The sequence below is a fragment of the Siniperca chuatsi genome, linkage group LG2 (assembly GCF_020085105.1).
Source record: "Siniperca chuatsi isolate FFG_IHB_CAS linkage group LG2, ASM2008510v1, whole genome shotgun sequence".
Taxonomy (NCBI): domain Eukaryota; kingdom Metazoa; phylum Chordata; class Actinopteri; order Centrarchiformes; family Sinipercidae; genus Siniperca; species Siniperca chuatsi.
This window is the reverse complement of record NC_058043.1, coordinates 7,680,543-7,706,592: the sequence shown is the minus strand read 5'-3', so window position 1 is coordinate 7,706,592 and position 26,050 is coordinate 7,680,543. Positions and strand designations below refer to the sequence as shown.

Here is a 26,050-nt window from a genome sequence, read left to right as displayed (position 1 = left end):
GAAATTTGTCTCACAGCCAGGTAAAACACAAAACAAAGACTTGAAGATAAAACATGATAAATTCATGAAATATATTACAAAATATGTAAGGACATATGCTAAACCCCCTCCACTCGAGCTCACATAAAACAATGTACATCAGAGACAGCAGAACATAAAACCTGGAGTACAGGTTGTGGTAGGCTTTGTGGTACATATTTGAAACAAATGATGGTGCCAGTGTGGTGGCATAATCAGGTTTGAGTGAGAGTTCCAGAAACTTTCATTCATAATCTAAGTATTTTTTTAAATATTTTATTTTGTCTTTGAACTATTCTGTAAATGGCTTCTGCCTGTCTGCTATTTTTGTCCCTTACTGACTAAGACAGTGTTTCTATTTCTGCCTCTAATCACATTTACAGTACTGCAGGCTCATGCGGATTGTGACGCGCAGGGCTGGAAGACGCTGCACAATGAAGGTAATGTGTGAGGTCAAGTTAAGAAAGGCAATTGCGTTAATTAAATCTGAAGTCCTCCTCAACTCAATTACTCACATGCATGCTGCTTCATTTATCTGCAGGTTCACTACAAGGGAAAAATGACACAGTGTTTCTATTGTCCAGAAGATTTATTAAAACACATTGAACAAATACACAGAATACAAATAAAAAGATGACAATTCACTTTTTCATTCAATTGCTATACAGCACAAATATCAGAACCATAACACTGCTTGGAGCTCAATGTCTGTAAATGCTAGATACACTACCATCTCCCCAAAGTGAACCGTCATATCAAACGCTTCATATGCTGTGCATTCACTGCAACAAAGGTGCCTTTTATCAGGGTCTTTTGGTAGCTTTTGAAGCCATGTTAATAAGCATGTACATACATTGTTAACATATTTATAATATTAGACTGAAGCCTTTTTTTTCTAACAGACATTACATTCATACTGACTTCAGTTTGATTGCATTTCATTGGAGTATTGTGTTTTTGACGTCATCTCATGGTCATCACTCCAGAGGGAAAAGGACATGATGTCGAGTGATGAGCACATACGGTGCAAACTGCAGTTCTATGGCAACACCATCCAGCAGACATTCATCTTTTTTTCAGTTTGATACATAAATCTGTATGAGATGGACTTATCTCTGAAAAATCTTTCAAGTATTTACATGTTTCTGAGGTTCTATCTGTCAAGCAACCTAATACATGTCATGGTCAAGTAATTGATGGCATGAACAAAAACACAATGAACAAAACAGCACTTATAAACACTAACAAAGAATAGCGCAAAAATTGATATGATGCACTTCAAGGTTCATTTGATGTTTTGAAACAGAATTTTAGTTCTAAGTTAAAGCAGGTTGAGAAATGATGGGCGAGGGGGTTGCAGTGACAGAATCTAAGTAAGTGAAAAGGGGTCAGAAGAGAGCACCTCAGGACAACCATTTGAAGTGGCAAAAGGAGAGTAAGAAAATACACTCACCAACTCTGTACAGCACTACCTCTTCAGTTTAGATTAGTCCAATCACAATCGTCATCCCAACAATGTCAAATAAGTGCTGTGGCAATGGCAATAATAATATAAACAGGTAATGCCACTGGTCTTTGGAAAAAGAAAAAAAGACAAATATGTCAATAACAATTTGCACTTTGAGTCCAAACATTCGAGCAATGCCTTCATAGAAAAGGAAATATAGTAAGCTTGAATTTATAAAAGATTCTTTTACTTAATAGACAGTCACTTTAGCGCATAATAGTAGTAGCTGGAATGGACAAGAGATGCAGCTATACCATGCTAACGTGTCTTCACCCCAGGTAAAGCAATAGGCAACAAGATACACTCTTGAAAGAACCCAAACATAACTGAGGAAACTGGAAGTGAAGACATTATCTAAAGAGTAATGTTGTGCAACATTGGTCCTTAGAAACTGATAAATTCCTTTAAATGTAGTTTTAGACTGTGACACTACCAATTACAGTCTTCACTTCTGTGGAGGAAATACACTGCATCAAAGAACAAAACATACTGGATCATCTTCTTTAATGGCACCAAGTGACCAAATACATCTTATTTTACCTTAAAGAAAGAGAAGCAAACAAAAGTTCATTTTGCAACAAATACTAGACTTTAGGTGACATTGCGCCATAAGCACATATGTTCTTATTCAGTTCTAACAATGTAAAGGGAACTGGGAAAGTCCCTGGGATGTACATAAGAGGAAAAAAGCCACTCTCCACTCAGGACTCTGTTCTCAGTTAGGCCTGAACATTAAAGCCCTGTACATAAATGTAGACCAGATGAGTTCCTGTTTATAGTGCCGTCCCAGTGGTCATGGCCCCAGGGTTAAGCTCTACAGCCACTACTAACATTCAAATATATAATAAGAATCACAAATATTGTACCATACACAGAAATACTCCGTCTTCTCTGAAATGCATTAAAAACCACTCCTGCAGCTTTTTCTTCTCTGCTCGATCTTCATGTACAATGCCAAGCCAAGATTCTGATTTCATCCATGTATGTATACATATTTTCACTATGATTAGACCTATGTGAGGTAAAATAAACAGCAGTCTCTGAGTATATACAGTACAAGAAGCCAACCCTCACAGGTTACTGGTACTGCAGTAAAGTGTATCTGCAGGTTTGGCAGACATTACTTTCTCCAAATTACCAGCGGGTGGCAGTCTTTAGAGGATTCAGAAAGACTGTGTCCAGCTACTGCATACATGATAATAGTTTTTGATGCTTTCAAATCAACAATTTATTCACTGGTTACTACATGAATGACAAAACACATGTTCATTTAAACAATATTGGCCCTCAGAAAAACAATCTCCTATCAAACTATGACTGAAGACGTCGTTAATTCCACACCTCTTCGCAGGGAACAAGCTCCAGTGTGGCACAGTCACAGTGTACAGTGAATAGGCAGATGGATAAAAGCAACACGGGGTAAGCAGAATAAAAAAGTCGAGGCTGGCACAAACAAACACACATTCCAAGATTAGAATGAGCCCCAATCAAGAGCATCAGAAACTCAGTCATGCCAGCTTGCTTGAGTTTTGCCTTGTAGTGCAGGGCTGAAAAAAAAAAAGAAATCCTCTTTCAGAAAAGCTGCTTCATTTTCCCTCCTAATCCTCAGCTCTCAAGCACACGTTAACAAAAGCAAAGATCTACTGAAATACTTTTATAGGATCCTTGAAAGATAAAAGTGCAATTGTTAAGATAGATACAGCTGCATTAATCAAAATGTTAATCGCCTTATCTGTAGACAGAGAGCTTGATTTTGTAGATTTTAAGTCAGGAAGGAGCAGGAGAAAAAGGAGAATGTGGCGAAAAGATGGGCAGCTGTCATCCATACAGATTCCATCCCTGGGAGTTTCTGACCTCAGGTCAGTGTTACAGAGTTGGTCTAGTCCTCAATACAGATGACATCACTAGGTTTGCCTGACTTGAGGTCAGGCGTAGCCGCATCTCTAAAGGAGTCAAGTGACTTCTTGTCCAGATGGCTTGTAGGGGGTGGGGGGCCATTAGAGGACACTAAAGAGGAAAGAGATTTAATATGTAAGTGGTTCATTTTAACAAAATAAATATCTCTGTTATGTTAAGCATATTAGAGTGAGGATTATGAGATATATTGTTTTGATTCAGTGGTTTTCATAAGCAAAATGTCTGCAAACCCTCACTGTGTGTAAAACTAAGGTAAGTACCATAGGTCAAAGATGAATAAGGATGTCAGTCTGTAAGCTGTGATGGATGTTTGCAACAAAGGAAAGTTTCAATAATTTAAATTCCTTTGTTTGTCAGTTCCTAAGTTTGGTCTGGCACTTTCTCACCTGGGGAAACAGAAAAACAGAAAACAAACAAACAAACAAGGACCTGGGGGGTTTGTTTCAAACATCGCCTAAATGCTTGTGTTTCTTGCCCTTTCTGACTTCTTTGTAGGTGCAATACTGATATGATAACTTTTAGATAGTGCTGCGTTCCAGATCTCAATTTGGCAACCATCTAAAAAAGTTAGTAGAGTGATCTCATCCATTACACAAATTAGTATATGTTATACACTGAAATACATGTCAAATTCAAATGTAGTAATTGTGTGGAATTTATGGAAATGTCCTCTTATTATTGTAAAAAAATTATATTTTTGCTTATAAAATAGAGTACGGTCTAGACCTGCTTTATAGGAACAGTGCAATGAATTGGCGCTATATAAATAAAACTGAATTGAATTGAAAAAATACCAAAATGGGATCCTTCACAGTAACTTTGATTTATATCAGTCTATTGACAGCTTAATTTCATTTAGCAAATAGTATAATTTAAGTTGCATGAACAACCTCCAGTACCACCTGTTTTATGTCACCTAAGATACAACATCCTACTGTAAATGTTGATGCTTACCACTGACATAGGGTCCCAGAGGCATCTGGCTGTAGTTGACCATTGGTTGTCCACCTGCTCCTCTGAATCCTCCACCAAAGCTGCTGCTGTACATCTGGGAGCAGCCAAACCCCCCCTGGCTAAAAGGCTGAGAAACATAAGAGATTAGTTACCCTGCTGCATGTTACAACTTTACATGACTCCTTTATAGGATAATAACAAGAGAGCGATGCTATCTATTATTACAGTGACACCGCAGGTATTAATTCTTCTATACCATATACACGAGGTTTGAGAAGCTCTGTCAGAGATGTTTTCTTCCTATGGCAGGAAAGTAAGGAAGTAAAAAACAAAGGCAAGCAAGTCAGATTGCAGACTGTTTCCCTGGTTACGACAAGAGTTGGCATAGCAACCAAAAAAAGCACAGTCAGAGCACATGACCAATCACACTGCTTGGCTGAAACGATCTCTTGCATAACAGAGAATAAAACACACACATCCAACTCTGGTGAACAGGTGCAGGAGAGATGAAAGTAATGAGACAATACAGCTTTTGTTAAATCCTTTGAGACTGAAGTGTGCAGCTCAGTGGAGAAAGCAAACAACTTAAGGGAGATTCTTCTTTTTTTTCAGTACACCTGGGGAAACTCTTCCATGGGGGATAGGGAGTTTGAGTCTCCACAGGTTTTTGAAGGAATAATGTGGTTGCTGAGTCGTGACTACAGAATACTTCAAAATTTCTCAAATTTACTCAGCCCTGCAGCACATTTTAGTGAGCCTTGTTTCCTCACTCTTATGAGCCTGAAGCCTCCACTGCATAGTAATAACCAGTCAAGTCGAAACCAATAAGGAAAGAGACTAGTAATTCTTAGCAAGACAATAGTGAAAACAGTCCATCTTATAGTGCTAAAATTCTTAAATCTTAAAACAAATGAGTTCAGATAACAGTATTATTTTTATTAAGGAAACCAAACAGAAGACTGGCTTGTATTTGACTTGATTTTGCAACCAAAGAATGAATTACTTAAGAGAGCTTCTTGACCACCGTGTCCCATCTCACCTGCTGTGGTGGAGGCTCGCTCCCTCGGCTGGTGAGGCGGCTCAGGATGCTCCTCTCAGACATCTGCAGACGGGCCGACACTGGCGGGATCCTGGAAAGCATGTTGGGCAGTCGTGTCACATCTGCTTTCATGTCACTCAGAAGTTCCTCCAGCTGGTTCAGCACTGTAAGAGCATGAGAACACACACACACACACACACACACACACACACACATCAGAAAACGTGGTTTTACTCCACTCCACGTTAGCACTCATTTAATGCTTGCACATGTAGCATCATCTTAGTGAGAAAAAGATCAGAGAGATCAGATGAGACAAAACGCAGGGCAAAATCCTATCCAAAAAGAGTGTGAGTAACCTCCAATCATTATAAAAAAGTAAATTAAGTGTGTGATCCAGGGCCTGAATGCCATAAATTGGCATAACAGATAAATCAATAAGGGTCACAGACAACAACATTTTCAAATACTAACATTTTAACAATTAATTTTTATACAGTCTTTGGTCTTGGCCTCTTCCCAAACATTCATCCTACTAATCATGTAAGCATGTGAGTCAAATTGACACGAAATGAAGCCACTGTGTCAAACAGGATCTTAACTGGGTGCCTATTAGATGTTCTACACATACCAGTGGCGTGGAAACATCTTTATGCACTTCTTTTTGCACTCCATTTACTGTCTGGATGGATGGATGAACCCGTTTCCAATTGAAATGATCTTGTTTTAAGGAATTTCTACAAATCAGTGTCTGTATCTTGAAACAAGAAAGAGTAAGGCAGATGAGCTGCCTTAGGATACAAAAAAATGGGGATTTAAACTTGCCTTAAATTTGCCCTTGCCTCTTTAATGAATGTTTCATGCACAACCTGATTTTACACACAACACAGCACAGACGTGGCCTGACAAATGTCTTCTGAAAAATTTATATCAGTGATTTTTGCCCTGTATAAGTCATTTGTGCAGGATTATTTTCCTAGTTTATCAGTCTTTGACAGGTGAGGCAGAAGTTCTGACAATTATAACTGCTGCTGTTTTTGAAACTGGACCACAGACCTTTGTGCAGCACGGCATTGGCGGGCTTGTTCCCAGCCAGAGACTCTTTGGACAGGTGTTGGTGGGACTCTGCCAGACATTCCACCTCAGTGAAGCGAGTGTTGAGAGCCATGGCCGGGTGACTGGGGTCCTGGGTCATATTCAGGTAAGCTGCCCGCCTCAACTGCTCCTCAATCACTAGAGCCTGCTCCAACAACTACAGAGAGAGAGGGAGGGAGAGTGTATGAAACACAGAAGTGACAGGCAGAGGGAAATACAATTTGAGAGACAGATTCTATCAACTGCATTCAGATATAACAAATCCTTTGATACTTGAATTATTTCAGCCATCAGTAGTTATTTTTGATATAAAGACTCAGGATTTGCCTTAAAGCGGCGAGCCAGGAACTTGTTCTTCATCTCTAGGTAGTTGCCTTTATGTATCTCAGTCTTGAAGGGCTCATTCAGAATAGCATAACGTGGGTCATTCTGAATGTCTTGCCAGCGAGCATAGCCATGTCTGAGATAGATTACCTGTCAAGGACAACAAATGGGAGCACAGAACCTCATAAAATTCTTCAAATAAAAAAGGAGGATTGTTTTGTGGAAAACATAGTTTTCTATCGCTCCTCACAGTTTGTAAATATCAGTCCTTCAACTGCAGCTCCCCCCAGCCATAAGTAATTACATCACTTTGCCAGATGCCGAGCTTCTACATCTGGGAAAGGATACGTTACAATGCCAGCCAACAGCCAGTAGTCATGGCGACGGTGCCAGATGTCATGCATCTTTCCAGAAGACAGCGCCGCTCGCTCTTCAGTTTGCCAGAGGGTGTGCAACTCTGATGGCGAAAGTATGAGGACAAATAGTTTTTACAAAAATAATATTCAAGATGTTTCCAGCTTAAAGGAGAAGTAAGACCACATTAACAACACAAACAAGATTCATGGCAAAACAAAGCTATTTCATTGTGGCACCTGAAATAAACAACCTGTAGACACTGGAGCACAAAGTTGAAGTGTATTAAAGAAAGAGGGGACGTAGATACCCATACACAACATGCAGACGTGAGTGAGTCCTACAGTATCCTCCTTCTATTTCAATTCATTTGGACAGTCTACACGCAGAGACAACTGTATCCCTTAGCTGGAAATAAAACAATTTTTAAAAACACTTGATGATGTTATGAGTGACACTTTTGTCCACTAATGTTGAATTAGGGAGTGACTCTGTGAGCTCATGACATTCAAAACAGTTTTATTTAAATGTAGGGCTTCCAGTTGCGAGACAGAAAATATACCCATTTCCCAGTAAAATCAGCACAAGTGCCGTCATACTGTCCTGGCAGTTCGTTCACTATTCATGGTGTATTCATTTGTCTCTAGATAACATCACAACAGTCTTGTCTCTCTGCTGTTTGGCTTTAGAAAAGACTTGTTCGAATTCACAAATTAAAGTAGATTACAGATTACTTACTTTAGACAATATGTTACAATCTATTTATAACTTACATACATACGTACGTACGATATCTATTACATGTTTGTCCGTCCTGGGAGAGGGGTCCCTCCTCTGTTGCTCTACCAGAGGTTGTTTTTTGGGGGGGGAGTTTTGCCTCAATGGAATCAAGGGTCTATGGATATAGGGTGTCATATACTGAACAGATTGTAAAGCCCCTTGAGGCAAATTCATGATATTGGGCTATATAAATAAAACTGACTTGACTTGACAATACTATATAGTTTCAACAGCTATGTCTCATTCCTCCCTAACATATAAAGTATGTTGCTGCAAGTGACACTTCTTAGGTCTTCTCAATGCCTAGTTCATTTAGATCAAAATAAAGTCAGATATATTCTTACCTGTAAAACCTCCATCAGCAATATTAAACATGAATTTGGCTTTGAATCCATTTTTGTCCTCCTTCCTGCACTCTTCCATCTCATCCAAAGTGTCTTTGTCTCCATTCAATCGGCCCTCTAATGCATCTTCACTCTTCACATCGTCTGTAACAGCTACATAAATGACAGAACGATTTCTTAAAAGAAATTTCTATAAAATGGACTACCACTAAAAGACTGCTTTGCTTTCCAAAAGAAAAGCACAGTTATTGTACCATTTGTGCCTTTTTAATTCAAGGATTCATACCTGGCTTATTTTCCTTGTCTTCAGTTTTTGCCAGAGGAAAATCAGAATCTCCTTTTTCTGAGGACTTCTCTGTTTCTTTGCAAGCGTTCACTGTGGATAACAAGAAAATGACTCAATTAAACAAAGTGCACCCTTGCAGAAAAATAAAATTTGCAGTACACGGATCATGCACCACTCACTTTTAGGTGAGGTTTGACTTGATGACAGCTCTGTCTGTTTCAAAGCGAACTCTTTTGGGTTGGCAGATGGCTCTGTCTTTGTGGAGGGTGACTCGGTTCTGTCCCTCTCATCTCCTGTTTTCTCCTCTGAGCTGGCCTTGCTCTCTTCACTGTCAGCTGCCTTCTCAGGTACAGATGATGGCTCTGCACTGGAAGTCTACAGAGGGAAACACATACAGGGCAACAGGAGGAGAAAGAGAAAAGTTGGTAGAGGGCAGAAAGACAAGTTAAAAGGTGTCTAAGTTTGACAGAAGCGTCTGCTGAGGATGATAAGATGAGTGTGGTTACAGTGTGATGAACCATGAGGAGATGGACAGGACAATAAAGGAGAGCAGAATAAAGGTGATGGATAGTGGAAGGAAAAGGGGACTCACTTCCTGCTCTGACAGTTTCTTGCTATCTTGCTCTGTGGTCTCCTTGTCTTCAGCGGTACCCAAGAGAGACTCAGTCTTCTCTACAATCCAGAAAACAACAACAACTCAAGTGGTTGTTTTTTTTATCAAAAACTTTTGCTACGCGTGAACTTTACTTTACAGTCGGAGAAAAATAAAACATGATCAGCACAGACACTTTGTTCTGACCTGGTGGGACGGGAGTGCCAGGCTGTGTAGCGACAGGGCTGGCTGGCACAGGGGTGTTGGGATCAGAAGATAAACTCTCAGTCAGTTTCTTCAGCTCCATGCCGATGGGAATCAGATCTGGAGAACTCAGCTTTCCATTTACATGCTCAAACTCTTGCACCTACAGAAAAGAGATTGGTTCAACTGTAATAAAATGAAAATCCTGCTCTTTCATGGGATGGTTTACTTTCCTCAAACAAGAGATTAGGAAGAGCTCAATTGTAAAGTACGTGTGACATACTGAACCAGTAGTTTAGTTTTATTTTGTCCGTAAAGCTAAGTAATACCTACATTTACAAAGTATTGGCATATAGGTTTAATATATCCTTTAGCCCCCTAAAACTGTACTTTTTGGAAATTATGCTACAGCTTTTTTTATTATTATTATGCTACAACTTATGATGATACAGTGACTTCCTGTTTACATAGTTAATTGGTTTTGATTTGACTGCGCTACAGATGTTTCCTAGCAACCAATTTACACATTATTAGCTAAGATATTTCTTCAGTTTTAATGGTGCAACCAGATTAGGTAAATCACTAGTTTGAAACTAGCTATAAATTACTAAGACTACTAGGACTTTACACACAGCCTTAGAAAGCTCAAACTCCAGAAACCACTTGTTAGTCTTTTTCTTTACCTAGGTGTATACATGGCAAACAAAGCTAACAAAACATCTAAATGTGTGGTTTGCATGATGTCTAAAACAGGAAGGTACCCAAAGAGTACTTTTTCCTCTTGACTGCATTTGCTTCTGCCTGAACAGTTTGACCTACTTTCTCTAATCTCACAGTGCTCCAGCAGAAGACTTGGTATTCTGTGTCAAAGATGTCTTTGGTTGAATAACCAGTACCTTTTTCCTGACAAGGGACATGACTCCGATCCTGGTAAGAACATGCTGACGAGACAGTCCCTCACGTGGGACTCCGTCAGCAAAGGTCTCTGCTCCATCTGCCCCAGGCTCACATAGATGTCTCATGAACAGAGACACATAGGCCCTGATGAAAAAAAGCACTTTACAGTACATGTGATTCCTCTGAGGTTACCAACACTAACACCATATTTTAACACAACATATTTTAAATGGTACTTGTAGGAGAAGCACTTGTACTATTAGTAGCAGATTCTTAAAGTATATAAAATTACATACTGTATAATGTTGTAATTGATGTTTTTCTTTTGGTTTTCTATATGTGTTACTAGGAGATGTCTTGTTACAGTATATTATATTTGATATATAATGGTGTCTTGTAATCCCATGTGGCCAAATGTTTGGCATTACACTGAAATAAAAACAAACAAACTAGTAGCAGAGGAAGTAGTAGCAGTAGAAATTTTAGAATAAGGACTAACAATAATTGATGTACTATAGTATTAGTAGCTGTAATAGTAGCAGAAGTAATTGTAGTAGTGGTGGCATGAGAAGTAGTAAGTAATATGGAAAATAACAGTAGTAGTCATATGTATTAGTAGTCATAATAATAGCAAGATAATAGCAAGAAAACAGTGTTAAGAGTAATGGCAGTAATAGTAGGCATTGGTGCAGTCGTAGTACAACAAGTAGTAGAACAATTACAGGAACAACATCATTAATAAATGTAGTACTAGTAACCCCTTAACGCAGTTAAGAAGTATAAATCCAGCTTTAGTAGTAATGGCAGCAGCACCAGTGGTAGTACCAGTACTTGTATTTGTAATATTAGCACTAATGGTAATCACAGGAGCAATAGCAGAAGTAATCATAGTATAAGTGATATTAGTAATTGAGTGCAGGTGCTTCACTTTAGAAATAACAAACACATTCTGCCTCTGCATTCTGAATATTTATCGATGTAATGTTTGGCTCCGGTGCACTCTAAAGTGAAGTAACCCTGAAATTGGCGAGACCAACATTTGCAAACTTGATAAGAGCGTTCTGGAGCTTTGCCCTGGGCTAACCAATTATATGTGAGGAGTTAATAAAATAGCCCAGAGCTACCTCTTAACTTGATGGCGGGCAGACCTTGACTAAGAATTGTACTGTGTGAAAAGAGAATTACATTTTAATCAAAAACACTACTTATCACAGTTTAAGTAAAAAGATATTAGGGCATTACCTGAACTCACGCTCACTCTTCCCTCTCAAGTCTCTAACCAGCCAATGGGAATTGAAAGCATCCTGAGGAGGCATGCCCCAGCGCATGATTGCATTGAGGAAGGCTTTCCTCTGGCGAGCGTTGAACCCCAGGACCTTGTAATAAGAAGAAACAGTTTAGATAGAAAATGGTGTAAACATATCTGAAGGAGAAATTGTAAGGTGTAAACGCAAAAAAAACAGAATGGAGCAACAGAAAAATGGCACAAACTGAGCAGCTTGTACAGCTTAATAAAGCCCCACATTCTGGTGGAACAATGTGCGGATATCGATTTCTTATGGAGATTATATTCACACATATATACATTAAAACAGGCTGCGTTGAACTTCATGGTGTAATACACCTTGGTGTCTGTGTTATATTGCAAATGTGATCATTTATTAATACTAATTCTCTCCTTACTTGTCCCATTCCACAGAGTGGTGAGCACAGGATCAGTGATGCTTGCTGACATGTTGGGCTTAAAGATACACTCTTTGGTATGGTGGCCCTTACTCCAAAATGTCCTCCTATTAAGAACTCTTTACAGAATAAAGAATTATCCCCTTGCTAACTATGTCATGCTGTCAAAAATGTTACTAGTTGCAGCAAACGGTGTATACCTCCACTTTAAGATACATAGGATATCCTGTGAAGAAACTACAACCTGTAATTCATACCTCAATACTGCCCCCAACTCGTGCCAGTAAGGGTGGCAGAGGTTTGTCTTTCTCATTCTTCAGCTGCCGACGAGACTGTCTGCGTCCACCTACAAAAAATAAAACCAAAGGCATTGTCAGAAGGACCTCTCTCTGTGTCTTACCATGGACACAGTTATAGATATGATTTTGATCAAGAATAATTTGTGTGAAGAAATATCTCTACTGAGTGTATTGTATTGTAGTGTCATACCCAAAGAGCATAATAATAGTTTCTGGTTTTTTGCTGCCTACCTTCAGGCCTCTCCTCGAAATCTTCATCCTCGTCCTCGGACCCCACAGAGTACTCCGACTGATTGTCTGAAAGATCATCCTGCCACTCTGAGCCACACATCAAAGAGAAACAGTACATTGCGTTCGCTTCTGTTGGTGGCCACCTGAGGGCGCCATGGCACTGCAGATTACTACAGACCACTACAGCTGGGCATGCACACATCTACCACTTCTGTCCTCTGGAATTGAGGTGAGAGTTGACTACTCTGCCAGACAATCACTTTAAACTTAGAGTGCACTCTAAGCTGTGATGGGCTTTGAAATCTTTACACTCTCATAGTCAACTGCTGTTGAACTGTGGCAATCAGGACCTTGAAGCTACTCTTAAAAGTACAACTACAGGATATAAGTCACCGCAATAGACATAGAAGCTGTTGAACTATTAAAAAGAAGTGCTCCAAAACCCACTGAGAAGACTATATAAATGCATGAGATACAAGAGCGCTTTAGGCCAGTATAACACACCCTGTGGCAGATTTAATGGAGGTCAACAGCTCTTATTGAGACTTACAACATAAGAGGATTTAATAAACATGGTGATTAATTTCTGTGCTGTGCTTGCCTGAACTGATACACCCAAATTATTCTGGGTTAAGATAATGTCACCTTGGGAACTCACTAATGAAGCCAAGCATGTGTAGCAAGCTCAGGCAGCAGTTTGAGTAGCACTGTTCTGTTTCTGAATTAGCTGATTGGGTTGTTAGCTAGATACTGAAGTCGATCACAATGTTTATGTTACAACAAGAGCTGTTGACCTGTACTAAAGCCAGCAGAGAGGGTGTTACGCTGGTCTGGCCCATTCATTACATATTTAGATACAGTGTTATTTGGACACAGCAAATGTGCCTTTATTATGGCAGCAGATTGATGCTACAGATTTGAGTGACATCTTCAAAGCTTCAATACAAATGTCTCACTTTAAAATCCATGAGCAAGCTTCTATCATGGAGAAACTACTCAAAATAGATATGTAACATTCATGCTCAGCTCATAGAAAATGTCTTAAGCAGAACAAATAAAGCATTAATCTTTAAGATGATCTGTTTAGCGGTGATTGGTTAGATGATGTGTTTTTTCATTACGGGCAACAGCTCCCAGAATGCCATTCAGAACCATTTAGCACTGACTGTTAGAGGCATGCAAACTGCTGGAAAATCATTTGGAGAAGACAAGAAACAGATTCATACAATAAACCCCAAACAGGGGTTTATTTAGAAAATAACGTCTCTTCTTTCTAAGAAATATGCTTTTGGCTCGCCTGCCACCTGTCCACAAGCCAGCTGGTAAGCCGATGGCTAATAAGCCAAAAAAGCTCATCTTTTCTGCATTCTGCATCCCGTGTGCTCTTATGTATTTCTGCTCATATTCGAATATGGGCTGGAATGCCAAATACTGGCACCAACATGTAAAATTAAAAGTGGCAATAATAGAACATGGCTGTTGCTTCCAGAATGCAGCCAAGGAATAATTTTGTATGATCATATTAAAGGTTAACACTTTAGAAATGAGTCTTGGTAAATACATAAAGCAAAACAACAAACCCAGGCATGTGCGTCCTGATAGATAAGCGCCATGTGTCTGTTGACAGAGCCTACCTTGGTCCTCCTGGGTCGTATCGTTGTAGTTGACCTGCTTTCGGATGCGTTTGCCTTTGCCGAGGTTGCGGGCCAGATCCTCCTGCTGCTGCTCATAGTGGTGGCGAAGGAGTTTTTCCCAGTAGTCTGGATCCACGTTCTCCTCCTGCTTGATGATCTCCCGCTCCACCTCCTCCTGAGCATGGGCACACACAAAGGTAAACAAAGTAAACCACTGTATATCTGTGGCAAAGGCAAGACTACTTCCATACAAAAAAATATTGTCTCCTTTTTTAAATCCTAGAGTAATTTGTGAACAGTTGATCCCGAAGCAAAAAGGTTCCTGGTGGACCAATTGTGCCTTAAAAGTACCATGTGAGTTTTTTTCATTTTTTCAAACAAACAGTTCTTTTTACATTCACATACACAATTTGTGTATCCTCAAGGCCCTACAAACATGGTGAAAGCATTTCCTACATCATTAAACATTTAGCAATCTTTTTTTTAAACCTTTTTTAAAGGTTTGCCAAACCTTTTATTTTTTATTTGTCCAGTGACGTCTTTTATAATGTCCCGGCCCTCTGCTTGTGGTGTACATGCATGTCCTCATGCATGTGTTGGTAAAACATCCACCAAAAATTATACAAGGACCAGCTCATCAAAACATTGCTTTTTAGCACCACTGGCAGGAAAAAAACACATCTATCAAGTAATGCTTGATTTTGAAGTTATCATACAGCAGAATCTAGCATATAGAGTCAAACAACCATTTCATGAGATTTCTAGTCTGCTGTACAACATACTGGTGATCTCTTTTTCATTGGTGTGATCCCACTCATCCTTATTCATCAGGCTGAAGAACATGGCTATGTTCTCACCTCTCCATCCTCTTCTTTCACCACATACTGAGCCACTTTGAAGGAGCTCAGGTACTCGTTCATGTTCTGAATCTCTGTGTCTTCAGTGGCGTCCTGGCTGCGGTCCAACAGCTTCGAGATAGCATCGTCATCATAGTGAATCACATTGCCCTCCTCACCATCTTTGTTGTCCCCTGTTGATGAGAAACTCTTAGTTAATGACTAATAGGAGCCCTTTTCGAGCAGACAGAAAATATATGTTTGCCCATGTCTAAAGCTTTGACCTATGAAAAAAAAAGGATTTGACCTAAAAAGAGAACTTTTGAATGATTAGACAACCCACAATTATATGGATTCACTGGCCTTTTGGATTTTTGTCTCTTGTTTTCAAACCTTTCGGTGCCTTTTTGAGATTAGCAGCCTCTACCCTTCTTCACAGTTCTACTTTGAAATGTGGATCTGCAGGAGTATTTTATGGCATAAAATGAGAATGCTTTTTAAAGAAGACGCTACCAGTACTCCCACCAGAAATAAGAAAACCTCTTAACCAACGTCTCATTTGTTTGTTAGCATCAAACAACAGTGATGTTTAATAATGATATAGCAGTTTGATGCTCAAATGGAAGTGCCAAAAAACTTTTCTGGATTGAGTGTGTTTATAAAACAAACCAGAAATGTCAAGGGGTTTCAACACAACAGAATCTATACTGTATCCTCTTAGCTACAGGAAAATGTGTGATGCATAGACATACCCATGGTTCGTGCTGCTTCCATTTCATCTTTGAAAAGCTCCTCAGTGCCAAACTTGAGGATATCGTCCAGTTCTTGTTTGGACATGGAGCCAGTTTTGGAGCCCAGGCCGGGCCGCACCACCAGGTGGGTCAGCATCATCTTCCTTTTCGCCACCTGAGTGATTCTCTCCTCCACTGAGCCCCGCGTCACAAAACGATAGATCATCACCTTCTTATTTTGGCCTATACGGTGAGCTCTGCTAAAAGCCTGGGAGAATGGAAAGATAGAAGGTGACACAGAAGTGAACAGCTGAAATTAACAATATGAGGAGACTATCAAAGCATTCTCACATGGCAGATAATATCAAAGATCTGCTGCTTAACAGCTACCGCAAAAGCATGCAAGTGTCCACGTGAAAGTCTCTGAAAAATCAGTACTTGGATGTCATTGTGAGGATTCCAGTCAGAGTCGTAGATGATGACAGTGTCTGCACTCGCAAGGTTGATGCCAAGACCTCCAGCTCGTGTTGAAAGCAAGAAGCAGAACTGCTGAGCGCCCGGTGCTGTGACAAAAACCAAAGCAGAGAGTCGGTTTGTGTGTGAGAGTGAGTGAAAGCCATGTAGAAGAAAGCATGCATCCGCACAAACTCACATAGATTAGCAAACTCACCATTGAAGCGGTCAATGGCCTCCTGCCTCAGGCCTCCAGTAATCCCTCCATCAATGCGTTCATATTTATAACCCTCGAATTCCAGAAAATCCTCAAGCAGATCCAACATCTTTGTCATCTGTAAAAAAACAAGGCATTACAAGTTTATGTAGTGGGGATCAAACGAAATAGAATTGTTAAAACTAAGAAAAGTCTGCACTTTGCAAAATTATATTTGTCTGGAATATCAAATGATTTACCACCTAAAACTGACATTGGCATTGGAAAAATATGGATGGCTGGATTTTTAGTGTTTCATGGCCATCGATCAATGAAAGCTATGGCTTCCAGCCCAGACACAGTATTTATTCGACTATTACCTGAGAGAAAATGAGAACTCTGTGTCCTTCATCTTTGAGTTTTTTCAGCATTTTCTGAAGCAGCGTCAGTTTTCCTGAGGACTTCACTAGTAGGTTGCCATCATATGAACCATTGGGTAATACAGGAGCTTCCTGCAAAGACAAAAATCAAATCCAGGTAGGTATCAACTGGAGAAATATGTGAATACTTGGTATGTATGATATAATTAGTGGCATTAAGCCACAGTACTTTTGAATTTCCAACAAGAAGACAAGGGCTACAATTATTGTCATACAGGTCCACGGGCACTCTTTCCAGGCCATCAACATTCGATTTCATCACTAGAAGATTTTGCAATTAGTATTAGGTTTAAATATTTAACTATGCCTAAAATTGCTGCCTTACCACAGCAGCCACAGGGAACAGGTAGGGATGGTTGCAGCACTTCTTCAGGTCCATCATAATGTTGAGCAGGGACACTTGGTTCCCTCCACCTTTGGAGTTCAGAGCCTCAAAATTTCGCGTCAAAATAAACTTGTAATATTTCCTGCAGATCAGAGGTCAGAAATCAGATTGAATCAGGAGAAGAAATGAGAGTGAAATTCACAATCATTTACTTCCACTCTTTCAAAAAAAAAACCAGTAAGTAAGTTATACAATTGTTTGGGCATTTATAACCTGTTTCATCTCGACTGTATAATTTTGAAAATCTACTGTATAAAGGAGTAAATGAAAAAGAATCTTCATTTTTGAACAGTTTGTTTTATGAGATGGAACAGACAGCAGCAATACACAGTATCAACTCCTACTACAACTACTTCTTCTTTTCATCCCAGTACTTACTTCTGCATGGGGCTGAGCTCCACTCTGACAATCAACTCTGTCTTTGCAGGCATGTTCTTGAAGACATCAGCTTTCAGCCTTCTGAGCATATGAGGGCCAAGCAGGTCGTGGAGCTTCTTGATCTGGTCCTCCTTAGAGATATCAGCAAACTCCTCCAGGAAGCCTTCCAGGTTACTGCACAGATCGCAGGTCAAATGCAGAAGAATGAATGAATTAAGCTACAGTAAAGAAAAGACAATTTCTTGCTTCTTAAGTTTTAAACTATAGTTTAAATGTACATTTAATTCAAACCCTACAATCAAGCAACTCAAGATCTGTCTATCAATCTAAGGATGGACCTATTTGATGCACCAGCTAGCAGATTTTGGTAAGATGGAGAAGGACAGAAAGCTGGGGGTATGATACAGAAAAATAGAAGAGAGGAAGGACTTACTTGAAGCGCTCTGGGGTGAGGAAGTTAAGCAGGTGGAACAGCTCTTCCAGGTTGTTCTGAAGAGGAGTCCCAGTGAGCAGCAGTTTGTAGTAAATCTTATACCCGTTGAGAATTCTGAAAAACTGGACAGGACACATTGTGCGAGATATGACACACATGCCTCCAAAAACAATGCAATGACGCATGTAAAACTTCCTGAATGTGAAGCTCCAATTACACCTCCAAAGTCACCTATAAGACATGGTTCATGTTCTATCAGTCTTTTCATTACATGGATAAGTTTATGCACAAACATTTCCTACTCATATCTGTTTGTGTTCCTGCTCCTTTCCTGTTTTTTGTGTCCCTGATAATATCCATGCTGCTTCTGGAACAGGATGATTCACCTTTGATTGGTTGTTCTTCAGTCTGTGGGCCTCGTCTACCACCAGGCAGGCCCATGTGATGGAGCCCAGAATAGCTTGATCTATAGTGATCAGCTCATAGGATGTCAGCAGCACGTGGAACTTGATAGGAGTGTCTTTCTGCAAGAGGGCGGAAGGAAAAACATCAACAAAATATATCTAATGTTGACCAATTTAGATGTGGGATCATATGGTGGAGGAAAAACAGAAAATAAAGTAATTGCTAATAATACTTTATGCTCATTTATTGTAAATGGAAATTCAGATGTCAGGGCTTGTAAGTACAGGTTGAAACAAACTGAAGCAAGGTGCTATGGAATAGCTGTGTGAGCATGAGATACCTTCATACGAAACACCTTGCGTCCTGATTTTACTGCACTGTCTTCAAAGGTGAACTCGTTCTCCCTGATGATTGCCCGGCTGTCTTTGTCTCCAGTGTATGTCACCACGTAGAAATCTGGAGCCCACATCTCAAATTCCCTCTCCCAATTGATGATAGTGGAGAGGGGCGCACTCACCAAGAAGGGCCCCTTAGAGTGACCCTGAGAGAGAGGAGGAGGAAAGACATGACTAACCAACTCTCACATCACAGGTAGAAGATATACTACAGGTTTTATCAATTACTTTTCTCATTGTCCAATATATTACAAGAATTGGTATTAACAGTGTATACTTTTTACATTGCACTCAGAGAACCACAATGTGATATATGATATATATATTTGTAATATGGGCATAATAAAAGAGGACATTCTTCCACCCTCACCTCCTTATAGAGTGAGTAGAGAAACACTATTGTCTGCACCGTCTTTCCGAGGCCCATCTCATCAGCTAGGATGGTGTCTGTGCCCTGTGCCCAGGAGAACCTCAACCAGTTCAGGCCTTCCAGCTGGTATGGGTGCAGTGTTCCCCCAGTGGCGTTAATGTACCACGGCTGGTGCTCAAACTTGATGGTTGGCTGGTGATATGAGAATACAGCAGTATTTTGTAGAGTAATTACATTGGCTAACATTTAGCCCAATGTGAATAGGAATTATATAAACAGTATAAGAGTAAAGGCACAGTGCCTTTATCATGCTAAATCATGATAATTAGGGGCTTTACACCTACAGTATTACTTTTGAGAGATTTTGAAAGCTGCTGCATCAAGCAGCCAATAACAGTGCAGTCTTGTACTTCCAAAAAGAAACAGGTAACAGGCAGCTCACTGGACTGTGACCAAAGTGCATCTAAATATCCAACTTACATCTATGATGGGAGCATCAGGAGGGACCTCCCTCTTTGGATGGTCCTCTTTGAGCTTCTTTCCTTTCCTCACCACCAGAGGGCGTTGGTCCTCCCCTAGTATTTGCTCCCTGGCAAATAATTGCAACAACATGATGAGCCAAACAGCTCAAACAGGGGCATGCATCACAGATAGAGGGCAGGGCAGAGGGGAAACAGCAGCATACGCCTTGTATATTTTTGATTCTAATCATTCTCACCCTCATCCCCAAACTATTAACAAACAGCTATGGTTCAGATAAGGTAAATGCTGTTAACCAACCTGTGGTCCCAGTACGAAGGTTTATGACTGTCATATTCTGGGATGTCAAAATCATCCACCTCCCAGGTACACTGGTCATAGGGCAGGTCTCTCCACTTGATCAGGTAATGCACATCGCCATCCTTATCATAACTGCAGGGAAGAATAAACATAAGCAAATACAGAGTTCAGGGCGTTAGAGGGATTTTATAGTGAGCAATAATCAAACTCTTTCTAAGGACATATTCAAAATTAATTTGTTGACATTTGTTAATGGGATATGACACGTTACATACAAAAATAACATAAAAGTCACTTATTGTCCTTCCTGCAATTGTAGCTGCAAAGGGATGGGAGAGAAGCTTTTTAAAATGTATGAATCAATTGCAGAACATATCTCTATACAGTAAAACATATGATCGTACTATGTACTGAATCTGTCTGAAATACATGCCTGTACATATGAGTGACAGGCTCCAACACAGGCCTGGAAAACATGGAAACATATGGGAAATAATTTACTGGTGTAATGTTGGAGAGAAAATGTTCTGTGCTATGCCTCACTAAGCATTTTCTGTGTTTTTAAACACCCAGCATCTCCCGTATTATATAAGAAAAATGTATAAAGTGATATTACAAAGCAAGTAAAAGCAAGATGACAGCAAGCATAAACCAAACTGAGCACCAGCTTATAAAGTCTGTAAAACGTCTGGATTCATAAAATACAAAATACAAGAATTTGTCTAACTGTGAGCAGCCACCTGTGGTTGACTATCCGGTGGATAACCATCCACTCTGGTTTAATGCCATAGCGGTAGAAGCGCTCCTCCATCACAGCATACTGGGGGTCTTTGCTCTTCCTCTTCTCACTGTTGATCTCCTCCTCTCCGGAGCCATAGTCATATGGTGGAGGTTCGTCCATGTCGTTCTTACGTTGGTAGTTCCGATACATGACCGTATGATACAGCTCCAACTGCACAACCACAGACAGAGCAAAACAATCAATTCTGCTTTGTTTCATTAAGCACCACCTCTGGCAAAGGGCTTTCCTTACAAGACTGCAATATATAATCTACCCATGGTATTGAGACTAATTTGATTAACTACTTCAAGTTCCAGAATGGATTAAATGAAGGGAAGAGGGATACAAAATAAATTAAGAAAGCTGTGTTTCTAAACAAGCAATTGTTCAGACATCGCTAAATTAAATGTCAGCTAGGTTAGAGTGCTCTGAATTGCTACTAATTGTGATTGTAGATGGATGGTTTGATATGTGAAACAATGGGCACTTATATACACATATTTCTTAAAGACTGACAGCTATATGGTTTAAGGAACATTATCATTTTATATTAAACTGCAAAAGATGGTCCAGTGAAAACTCCCTTGGCTCGTTGCGCGTGTTCCACTTTTAGCAAAGAGGACACACAGTTCCTGTGGCCAAAGAGAGCAGAAATGTTAATTTGAGATTGGGCCTACTTCTAGTATCTCACCTGCAGCTCGCTGACCCAGGAGCAGTGCCAGTACGAAAGGCCAGCCCACTTTACGAAGAACTCCCTCTCTGGGTGGCCCTTGAGTGGAGGCTTGGTCAGTGGATCAGTGGGTTTGCCATCAGGGCCTACAGGCAGTTCTGCTGGTAACGGGGGTTCTCCCCATGTCCAGTGCAGAATCTTTTGGACCTTACCTTTGAGGGGAGGGCACTAAGAAAAAAAAGAAGAGATACTGTGATACATGCAGTTATCGAGACCTTGTGTCAAAGCAAAAATGCACAAACAATCATGGTGAAAATAATGGGGGTTTCGGAGCAGGTAAAGTACATTATTGGAGTCACAACATGGGTCCCTCAGACAGGTCTAGAAGGCTCACCAGTAAATTAAACCTCCACCTCCCTAAACAACCACCCTCAGAGTCTTAGTTCACGTTAATATACAGAGTAATTCAAATATAAACAGGCTCATGGGATAGCTCAAAGTGCTAGCTTGAAACGACTTTGATATGAGTTCCAAAACGTAATTGTAACTATCAAAAGATTTAAGCTGATCCTTCTGTTAAATTGGCCCTCTCACCTCTCACAATAAAATATATACTTTACTCTAACTATTGTCTCTCTTTTTACAATTTCATCCATACATGGAGTTTTCATCCTGCAGGTCACAATCAGGAGCTAAATCACATGTAGCCAAAATGTTAGAGAGATAATTAACAATTCCAGAATAACAATACGTGTTTGAGGAGAGAGCCTGTTAATGTACTGTATGTGGAGTTCAGGTGAAATATTAAAGCTGATTAATTGCACTTTTCTTTTTTACATAAACAACATTAAATAGTATTTGGACTGGAATGTGACCTCACCATGCAGCGTGGACACAACCACTCCCCGTTGGGTATCTCTGGGAGAGGCGGGTTGAGGCAGTGGATGTGATACGAAGATGGACAGGTGTCACAACACAGCAGCTCTCCTCCATCTTTACACACTCTGCAAAACTCCATGTGGTCATCCTCTTCCTCTCCTGGGGCCTCTTCCTCATCCTCCTCCTCATCTTTGGCCTCCCACTGGATACCCTCTTTCTCCTGAGGGACACAGGTGGCACGAACTTGGTGAAGGTTGTAGCAGGGGATTAAATACTGCTAAATTAAATTCACCCACCATGTTATTTGTCAAATAAAGCTGAACCGCATTATTACTACAAGGACACATACATGATATTTACATCTTCACTTATGGAGACTACATTAACGTTTTGGGGTAGTGAGACCAAAAGATTGTATGATCAAGGCTTTGTCCAGTGTTGTATTGACTTAGTTATCAATTTTGCACAATACATTTGTGAAAAGCATAAATGACTAACTTTCAAACTAAACTGGCATTCACATATACACTAATAACAGCCACATATTCCATAGTGAAAAGGAACAGGACAGGAATTTTCATAAAGAATCTGAGAAAAGTAAAATTACTCTTTGGCTGAATTATGCACAACCAGCAGATGTATGCAACCTATTATGTGGGCTTGTAGGCAGACGTTGCTTATTAGGGGTCACGAGTCAAAAAGGTTGGGAACCATTGTTGAAGATAAGAGCTCAAAGTAAGGTCTTATTCAGTTTACATGTCACCAACAAATATCCAGATCAGAAGAAACTAACATACAGCATATGTTGGAAGATGTCTTAGTACCATGGCAGTCTAGAACCAGGCTTGTCAAAACTAAGAATGATATGATATGATACAATGATAAGAAGATAGCATGTCAAGTTATAAACCTGTGAAATTTTCATACAAGCCCAGTTGATGCAGTTGGCACATAACACACAGATGTCACCCACTTCATTTACCTGATGCATTGTTTGACTGTCAAGTGAACACCATGGTAAAGCCCACTTGACCCCCCCCCAAATAAATTCTCACAGATTGGTTGTTAGCAAACATTAAAATATAAAACTTCATAAATATATTTATATATGAAACTAATCTACTCACACAGTGTGGACAGCTCCATTTGCCCTCGGGGGCCTTCTCCAGTTCAGGGTCCAGACAGACCAGGTGGTATGCTCTGGGACAGGTGTCACACAGGATGATCTCTCCACCCTGCTGGCAAACCTCACAGTAGTCCTGGTGGTCTGTCTCATAACCATCACCATCTTCCTCTGGTGAAGGTACAGGAAGAGGTAAACATGGACGATCCCAACATAAAGGAATTCATTGAAAGCAGATGTTATCAACAGTATAAGATTATTAACTATTTACACATTATAATGAGCTCTAAATATGAATGAGACTCTATGAGTGTGAGGGCAATAGCTGCTGAGAAAGAGCATCTGCCACCAGAAAAGATTCCCAGAACAAATAAAGCTTAAAAAAATACATTTTAATTTCCTCGTTACCCATAATCAAACAGTCTGGTTCTGAGGGATTTCAGTGGGATTTTGGAGGGAAAAAAAACACACCACAGAGCACGGCGAGTGTAGACAGTAAACATACTTTTCCTTTTTTTCCGCCCACGTCGGGCCTTTTTCTTGGTGGCAGCCCCCGAGGTATCAGAAAGCACAGAGGCACTGTGGATGCTGATGTCATCAAAGTCTGACTCCTCCAGGAAGTCCTCCTCACTCTGAAAAAGCACACATACAAATTGAAGAGCTACACAAAGAATTAAAATAAACCAGCTTTCAAAGTAAGCGCAGTAAACAGTGTGGTCACTTTGATGCCACTGAAAATACAAAGTAGTGGAGAAGCTCAGAGGATGAATGAGGATGAAGAAAATGGTTCTGGAAAAAAACAAAACATACAGAGGATGCTTTCTTCTTCTTCCCACTTTGGCCCGACTTTGATTTGGTCTTCTTCGGCTTGGGTTTCTTCTTCACCTCCTTCACAGTCTTGCTTCTCTTTCTAACTCCTGGTCCTGAGAAACACAGACCGAGACATCGGACACATTAACTGAGTGGTATTCTCGCTTTTATTTCTAAAAATATGTGTTCTGTCACGGTTCACTAGGCCTTACCCTTTCCCTCTTTGGTTTTGGCTTTTTTGATTGGCCCCAGCTGAGAGCTCGGTTGGCTGCCGCTGACAGACGTTGGCTGTGCCACGGTAACCGTTTCCACAGCGGCAGCCACAGCGGCGGCCACAGCGGTGGCAGATGCGCCTTTGAACGGGTTGTTGGCACTGAACTCTCGCCACTTGGCCCCTAACACTGTCATCATCTTTGACATGGGAATCTTCGGGTTCTTCTTGGCAATGAGAGGCCTGAGTAAAACCAGGGGGAGAGGAGACAACAACGGCAGCTTTATTATGTCACACTTCATTCCTGTTGATGTGATTTCTACTTCCCTCAGCACTGGAGGGAACTGGGTCTTGATTTGCTGACACCCCAGTGCCCCTTAAGTTTTGTTCTCCCTGCTTTGCTGTGTGTATATCATGTTTGTGATTTGTCAGGCAACAGCTTGAGGTTTGGCACGCTGGCCTGTGAAAGATAGTGGGTCAGAGCACCGAGTCCCAGAGCCTCCCGGCTGTCACAGGCATCCAGTAAGCAGCTGACTACTCACAGGGGGCACTGTGGGGGCTCATGCTCCACTTTGTCGGAGCAGATTCTTAACCGAGCCAGACAGCCCCAGGTGAGACAGACTCTTTATACCAACAGCCGAGCTTTCTAGCTCAAACAAAAAGAGCAGTGTTTGCTCGTCACAGCACACTCTGGTCTCATTGTGGAGTTTTTGTTGGAAGTGAGGGTCTCTGACAAGTCACAGAAACCGAAACAGAACAGAGCAGTTAACATAGGAAGATAATCCAGACACAAAATTAGGTGCTTGCCTGAGGAACTGGCTGAAAGCCTTGTAGTTAGTGATGGTTTTATAGTCGTCCTCGGTGAAGCCATACTGAACATCTTCGAGACCCCACTCTTGCATCAACTGGCTGGATGACTTGGGTTCCTGGGAAATACAGATGGGAGAGATCATATGTTAAATAAAGTTTAATAAATAAAAATAAGTTAGATCGTTCCAATGAATTTGGACGTAAGGTTTTCAAGGATCTCTTACACTGTTGGACTGCAAGACTACTTAGAAGGTAGGGAGACACCATATTTTCAAAGTCCCCCTTCAGTCAAAAACCAGTGTTTCTTCTTGTTCCTTGACTGTGATGCTTGAGCTTCCAGGCGCAGAATGATGTATGTGCAGAGCTTAACACTAGAAGGCTGTTTTCACATTCATCTACTGAGTGCTCACCTTAAATCTCAGTTAAACATGCAGATGTGTCATTACAACTAGTTTGGAGGCCAATCATGGTCCAGTATTCAGTTTACACATGTGTGGCGTGGAAACCTGAAGCCTCCAGCGCACATACACTGAGAATGGTTCCATCGTAGAAAAGGTTTCGGCTCCCATCCGGAAGTCATTCTCAATTGAGAATGACTTCCGGATGGGAGCCGAAACGTCTTGATTCCGAAACGTCTTGATTCTGAAAACAGTGTCCAGATGACTACGACTGAAACCTTTTCTACGATAGAACACTCCTGGACGAATGAGGGACTACACCGTCTTACTGAGAATGGTTGTTAACGTGAAGTAGGAGACATCTTGTGTCCAGCAGATAAACTTTTGAAATTAACAACATTTGAATTT

The 26,050-nt window shown here is 40.5% G+C and overlaps 1 protein-coding gene across 4 annotated transcripts in view; it reads right to left on the bottom strand.

Moving 5' to 3' along the window:
* Positions 1-588: 588 nt before the first annotated feature.
* chd5 (chromodomain helicase DNA binding protein 5) overlaps positions 589-26,050 on the bottom strand; it is a 38,510-nt gene continuing 13,048 nt past the window's right edge. For 2 of the 4 annotated variants that reach the window (XM_044181865.1, XM_044181892.1), the window contains exons 4-40: positions 25,242-25,360; positions 24,436-24,677; positions 24,224-24,336; positions 23,919-24,045; positions 23,418-23,584; positions 22,292-22,510; positions 21,433-21,639; positions 20,701-20,912; positions 19,961-20,092; positions 19,661-19,769; positions 19,181-19,372; positions 18,756-18,956; positions 18,397-18,534; positions 18,011-18,132; positions 17,578-17,751; positions 17,140-17,281; positions 16,755-16,886; positions 16,396-16,513; positions 16,164-16,288; positions 15,747-15,993; positions 15,016-15,188; positions 14,159-14,333; positions 12,525-12,611; positions 12,252-12,340; positions 11,554-11,687; positions 10,311-10,455; positions 9,418-9,577; positions 9,211-9,290; positions 8,798-8,993; positions 8,619-8,708; positions 8,333-8,485; positions 7,203-7,311; positions 6,858-6,990; positions 6,492-6,687; positions 5,436-5,599; positions 4,397-4,523; positions 589-3,532 (exon numbers count right to left, since the gene is read on the bottom strand). In XM_044181865.1, coding sequence (XP_044037800.1) covers positions 3,405-3,532; positions 4,397-4,523; positions 5,436-5,599; positions 6,492-6,687; positions 6,858-6,990; positions 7,203-7,311; positions 8,333-8,485; positions 8,619-8,708; positions 8,798-8,993; positions 9,211-9,290; positions 9,418-9,577; positions 10,311-10,455; positions 11,554-11,687; positions 12,252-12,340; positions 12,525-12,611; positions 14,159-14,333; positions 15,016-15,188; positions 15,747-15,993; positions 16,164-16,288; positions 16,396-16,513; positions 16,755-16,886; positions 17,140-17,281; positions 17,578-17,751; positions 18,011-18,132; positions 18,397-18,534; positions 18,756-18,956; positions 19,181-19,372; positions 19,661-19,769; positions 19,961-20,092; positions 20,701-20,912; positions 21,433-21,639; positions 22,292-22,510; positions 23,418-23,584; positions 23,919-24,045; positions 24,224-24,336; positions 24,436-24,677; positions 25,242-25,360 — 5,577 coding nt within the window. In that variant the 3' untranslated portion in view covers positions 589-3,404. The remainder of the gene's footprint in view (positions 3,533-4,396; positions 4,524-5,435; positions 5,600-6,491; positions 6,688-6,857; positions 6,991-7,202; positions 7,312-8,332; positions 8,486-8,618; positions 8,709-8,797; positions 8,994-9,210; positions 9,291-9,417; positions 9,578-10,310; positions 10,456-11,553; positions 11,688-12,251; positions 12,341-12,524; positions 12,612-14,158; positions 14,334-15,015; positions 15,189-15,746; positions 15,994-16,163; positions 16,289-16,395; positions 16,514-16,754; positions 16,887-17,139; positions 17,282-17,577; positions 17,752-18,010; positions 18,133-18,396; positions 18,535-18,755; positions 18,957-19,180; positions 19,373-19,660; positions 19,770-19,960; positions 20,093-20,700; positions 20,913-21,432; positions 21,640-22,291; positions 22,511-23,417; positions 23,585-23,918; positions 24,046-24,223; positions 24,337-24,435; positions 24,678-25,241; positions 25,361-26,050) is intronic. The other 2 variants (XM_044181874.1, XM_044181883.1) reach the window with 2 other exon arrangements.